We start from the raw sequence: 6,000 nt of genomic DNA, 5'->3' as shown, positions 1-6,000 counted from the left end.
GGGGGGGAGGGAAAGGAAGAGGGATTCATAAATTGTTAGTCACTAACCTGCTTGTTGATCCTGATGATTGTGAGAAGGCAGGAGAAAGGGATCGCTGGTCTTCAGCCAAATTATGAAACTCGATTCTCTCACAATGAGAAGTTTCTGTTTTGGGTAGCTGGTCCACTGCACAAATCAAAGCTGTACATTCTTTTTTAAAATTTTCTTCCCCTGGCAGAAATATTACAAGATAAACACTTAATAGAGAGTTAAATTTAACTTTTTACGGTTTTTCTGTTTCAGTAACTTGCAGCCAGCACATTTTTTTTAAAATCATGTTTCAAATACCAATTTCCTGTCTTTACCTGCCTGTGCCAAGACCTCTACCACTAGTGCAACAAATGGCCCAATTTCTTTTCTCACGATGGGACCACCATGAACCAGAAACCACAAAGAAAAAACTGCCTCTATTATCTGTCTTAAACAGAGTGCTGGAGAAAATGTAATGAGACTAAATGTGTGCTAGCCTCCGTTCATAAAAAATCTATATAATTTTTTTTTTTAAATAGTGAATAGGCAAAATGTGGCAGCTCTGCTCCATAGTTCCTGATACAAATTCACCTTATAATCAAAATACATGACAATTTTACCGCTTGGAAGCTTTACAGCTCAAGCAATAGCATGGTTTTCAGTAAAACAAATGTGATGGTTTATTTGCTAATGCTGCTGAAAAGATAAAAATGTCAGTCTACCAAGGGATTGCTTTTCTTTTTTTAAAGAAAGGTACAACGTATCTAGAGAATGTGTGTGTCAAAAACCCAAATCAAATTATGTTTGATCAATATTTTGCCTGCTGATGAACTCTTACCCTAGAAAATGGGTAGGCAACCTTTTCCAAAGGTGGGCTGGAATGACCCACTTCAATTCAGAGGTGAGCTGTCAGGTGCTAGGAAGCGCTCTCATATATCACACCCCCCACACAAGTCAGAAGATATGCATACACTGCATAGCAAGCAGCAACAAAACAAGTAAAACTGAACAAACCAACTGTGAGACAGCTAACAGCACCCATGGGCATTTCTCCGTTTTTATGGATAGTACAGACAACATCCATGCACTGGATGTTGTTGCTACTTCATAAAACATGCTTGCTGAACAAGTTATAAACTGCAGTCGTGGTATTTTCTCCTCTTTTTATGGAGAAAACAAAACACAAAAAGAAATTAATCCAAAGGGCAGAATATAGCATGGCCACACACTGTAGAAAAAGTTGCATCAGAAGCAGCAACATTTACTCCTTGATTCTATACTGCTCACCTCCCAATTAATACAAATATCTAATTCCTGGTCACCATCCACCTGTCAAATTCAAAATATATGCAAGCCAGGAACATCAGGTATATCAGCAATCATTGGCATATTTTAATAAGGTATAGACTATGACAAACTGTCAATGATTTCAAAAGACCTTCCACTCTGTCCCCTTCCCCCCCTTACTGTAAGGCACAGCTCAGCTCAGGCTGGATTCCCTTCTGGGCACAGAGCACATGGAAACAACTCCATCCCCTGCCCAGCCAGTCATATGGTACTTCTTATGAATCAAGAGATGAGACTTCAAGCCACACTCCAGACTTGTGGCAAAGGCCCTCCCCAGTAGACCCAGAGGTGCATGTGTACCACATCTTTCAAGCTGAGGAATCACTGGCTACAGAAGCTGGCGTACCTTAACCACATTGGTCTAAATGAACACCTAGACTCAGGACAGTCCTTGGAGTCTTATGCTTCATGTTAAGTATGTGTTTGTAGACTTAAGTCATGGCCTACATGAACACTGGGCAGTTAACCCCATTTATACATTTTGGTCACTTAGAGAGATGACCTAATAGATTTAATATAAATGAAATTTTTATTTTCATTTATATTAAATAATATTGCTCACCTGTACCTGCTGGCTCTTCATCAGCAGTTATGTTCTCTGTATCCTGTGTGGTCTCTATTTCCCTTTTACAAGCTTTCTTCCATCGGTTACTGACTTGATCCACTAAAAGCTGAAATTCATTTTTGTGTTTGTTTCCTAAAACACAATATTAAGCTCTTTCAGGAAAAAGAAATTGCTCACAAAAGCATCATCACCATGAAAAGGAAAGAGAAGAGTGAGGGCCCCTTGAGTAGAACAAATAAAATATGCCGGATAGAAAAATCACTTGTGATGCACTACCCTAATGTTCAGCATTCTGTTTAAAGGCCCGTTTCCAATAGGCAGTATGCTCAACCCTTACTGAGACACAGAAGTGTTGATGGCACATGTCATTCAAATATTAGAGACTTTATCCTTTGTGCCATGTCATATATGCATCTTTTCAAATATGCACACAATGCATTCTCTGGGTGGAATCCTGAACTCACTGAAATCAATTGGCATTTTGCATTCAATTACAGTAAGCTCAGAATTTCAGTACACCTCTAAATAATGTATTCTTTGGATTAGGTTGATATGCTCTTCAGGAATCATATCTTACTGTATTCAAAATAAGACCCACCCTTTAGTCTTATTACTTTAAGTAGCTACTTCAACTTCAGCAACTAGCTCTAAATTGCGTTGCGTGGAACACTGCTGGTTTACTGAGAGTTGGCCGATTACTTGACACCATCTGTTAAGTTTGAATGGTGTAAAAATCAGTGTATTCTGCACTGAAAACACAGCAGGATAAAATAACAGCAGCAAAAGCTGTTCTTATATGTTGTTCCACTTTGGTTCCCGGAAGTGAATGGAGACCACTTAAAAGAAGTAAAAGTGGCCATCTGATCTCCATTCTTTTTTATTTGCTTATTAGTGCTATTTATAGCAATGATTTTGGTATTTAGATGCATTTTTCACAGTGAAAAGGACTAAAATCTTCAGCACCTTCAGCATAGATCTCTGAATAGGCCAGAGGTAGTAGTTTTACCTATTTGCCATCTGGACAAGTGACATAGAGGTGATTACAGAATATTTTTTTATAGAAAAAAAAGAAAGAAGAAAAAAAAAATCTTAAAAAGGCAGGCTCAGGCTTTTTAAGATAGTGTTTTTTCTTTATTCTTAGAAGAAACATTACACACAACATGGTACATCCTGTAGGAAAGTAGTAAAAGAACATTTAAAAGAAAAAACATATCAGTGGCATTTTCCTTTGCTAAAATTTCCTCCTCTAGCTCCCTCCTCCTCCCCCCCACCTTTTTTAGAAGAAAAATGTGCCATGGAACAAAACCAGCTGTGAATTCAGAAGTGAGGTCAACTGTGCAAGTGCACTAGAATTAAAGAACATTTGTTTCCTGCCCCAATATCTCTATATCGGCCAATTTTTCATAAATCTGCTAAATAATTTATCATGCTAATAGTTATCATTGCCATAATATTAGATAATACTGTTGAGGATTTTTTTCACCTAGGATTTTCTAAGATACTGCTCATTCATCAGACAGACATCATATCAAAGCAAGCGTAAAGATGATCAACTATGAAATGGAATACCAAATTTTTCACTTCCACGTAACTTGTAATTAAATAACTCAATCAGCTTGTGCAAAACTGGGTTGCTGTACAGTACATGGGCCCAGGCGTGTGCCTCTGAAAATACAAGTAACCATTTCAATACACTAAAATAGTATCAAAGCCAGACTGAAAACCTGGCTTTCATGTCATACACATGGAAATTCTGGTCTAGGTTGGATGTTCTCAACCTTTTTGCCCTCCCACCCCCAAAATTGGCCTAAATAAACATAGTAGTACATGTATATAGAAGCTATTTTTGGAAACGGTTTCTCATTTTAGTTTCTATGTTCCCTGAAAATGGAAAGATTTGGTAAGTGCAGTTCACACTTCGCATAGTTTTCATTGCTTTCAGACTTTAATTATCAAAAAAATCTGTAGATTGCATACTGTCTTCTGGGAGTAAAGAAAACAATTGTTTATCCTAAAAAAGTTAACCCTAGCAGAGTTTTCTGTATATGTAACTAAAGTAATATATGCAAGCAAGGCTATGAAAGATCAGTTCACTTTGGTAATATTGAGTTGACTCTACTGGAATTTAAGGGCAGGTTTAAGCTACAATTTTTTTCAGCTAAAAAGTTTCTTTGAGGGGCTGGGTTGAAAAGCAGATGTATTCTTCTTGGGTAAAAATTAAGTAAGCCTTGATCCCAGTGTATTTCTGAAATTTTCATAAGATGGAAGATCTGCTTTTAATGACATGAAAAAATAAGTAACTCTCATTCTACATTCTCAAGTACTCCGCAGGAATAAGTCCAAACAGCTCATCCTCAGAGATTTTAGAAGGTAAATAGAATGCGAACAGATGTATGAATTACATTACTTGATCACTACCCCAAATCCAAGAAACTGAAATATTTTCCAGTGCTTCATTTGACAAACATGGTTCTAAGAAACAATATGAAAGAATGCTTTGCCTTCTGTCACTACCTCTTGAAACAGAGAAGTCCTGGTACTAGTGGTAAACAATTCATAAGAGAGCAACAACCCAAAATAGTAATATTGACTGGTACCGCATATCAATAAATGAATTCTACTACAACTGAAAAAAGATGCCTGGAAACATTTTTCTTTGTATATCCAGAGAAATATAACGGTTGAACAGAACTGTGTTTATGTCACCCCTTTGCAAAATCTATTCACATGCAGCTCTGGCTGCGTGTGTGATGAAAAGGACTGAGGAAGCAGATTTAATCCGAATCTGCAGAACACACAAACAAACCTCTTCTAAGGGCCAGGTCCTCCACTGGTGCCAATCAACTCAGTGACATGACTTACCCCTGAACCTATCTACCCTGAAAAATGTACTGAATTGCAAAGTAACGTGGACTCATCCCCACAGCCTAGACTATGTTACTAGACTAGATGTTCATACATCACTTACATAATCAGTTCACTAGCACAAATACTAAGAAAAACAAATTTCTGGCACAACAGACAAGGTCTGGTGAATCCTGCAACTGTAAAATGAACTTTTGGCTCAAAAGATATAGAATCCCTGTTCCAAGACTTGATTTTCCACCCCTGCCCTAGAAATTCAGACACAGGTGTCTAACACCTACTATTTATATAGCACACTGTATGGAAAAAAATGCAATCATCCTCCTCCCCTCACCCTACTAAGATATTGGAGCATGCGAGTGTAGACAATAACATCACCGATAAGTGCCATGCGAATGCGTGCAGCCATAGCATGCACGCAGCCAAGAATGCAGCTTGGAGAACAGCATCCAGCCGGTAAGTCTGTGGGGCAGAAGGGGCATAGGAGGGGGGCAAATAGAGGCCCCCACAGTGAGGGACAGTGGGGTAGGGGGAGGGGGCTGCCCAGCCAGGGCAGTGAATGCAACCCTGGGGCTGAGAGCAAGACAGAGCAGTGGGCGGCTCCCCGCTGCTGCGCACACCCCAATGGGAAGCATGGGGAGTGAGGATGGGCTGCCCGCTGCAGGCTCAGGACCAGTGACTGTGCCAGCCTCTTCCTGGTGTGGGGGCTGGACCAGGGCAGGCTGAGCTGCGTGGGGTGAGCAGCAGCAGAGGCAGCACTAGGGGGAGGTTTGGGGGGCTGTAGCCTCCCATAGCCACCCCTCCCAGCACTGCTGCCAGTGCCTGCCCTGAGGCCAGCCCAGGCCCAAAAAAATGGAAAGGAAATAATTTAAGATTAATAGAAAAAAGTATAAGTAACTCAACTGGTTCAATATGAGATGATTTGGTATCTGCAAATTAGATCTTCTAGAACAATGCAATATTTAATGAGCACAATGAGAAGTACTGCACATTAAAATTAAAAGAACTTTCAGGATTAAAAAGACTTCCTTTAGATGTGTTTTTCTATAGTATGGAGAGTTTCTTTTTCAAATATACATCCTAGAACTCTTCCATCCTTTTAATTGAGAACATTTGTTCCCAAAGCTTCGAATTTCATAGATGAATTCCTACTCATTCTTTTGACTTTCTTCTGCCATGAATTCCATAATAACCTGTATTTTTTTTGTATAAAA

At 39.2% G+C, this 6,000-nt stretch overlaps 1 protein-coding gene across 2 annotated transcripts in view; it reads right to left on the bottom strand.

Moving 5' to 3' along the window:
* The window catches only part of RAD18 (RAD18, E3 ubiquitin protein ligase), a 149,037-nt gene that overhangs the window by 75,530 nt on the left and 67,507 nt on the right, over nucleotides 1–6,000 (bottom strand). Inside the window, exons 10-11 of one of the 2 annotated variants that reach the window (XM_019504687.1) lie at nucleotides 1,919–2,053; nucleotides 48–210 (exon numbers count right to left, since the gene is read on the bottom strand). In XM_019504687.1, the coding sequence (XP_019360232.1) occupies nucleotides 48–210; nucleotides 1,919–2,053 (298 nt within the window). The remainder of the gene's footprint in view (nucleotides 1–47; nucleotides 211–1,918; nucleotides 2,054–6,000) is intronic. The other variant, XM_019504688.1, reaches the window with a different exon arrangement.

This window comes from Gavialis gangeticus, unplaced genomic scaffold (assembly GCF_001723915.1).
Source record: "Gavialis gangeticus isolate Ggan-Ray unplaced genomic scaffold, GavGan_comp1, whole genome shotgun sequence".
Classification (NCBI taxonomy): Eukaryota; Metazoa; Chordata; order Crocodylia; family Gavialidae; genus Gavialis; species Gavialis gangeticus.
The sequence above is the reverse complement of the archived record's forward strand: the minus strand, read 5'-3'. Positions and strand labels throughout refer to the sequence as shown.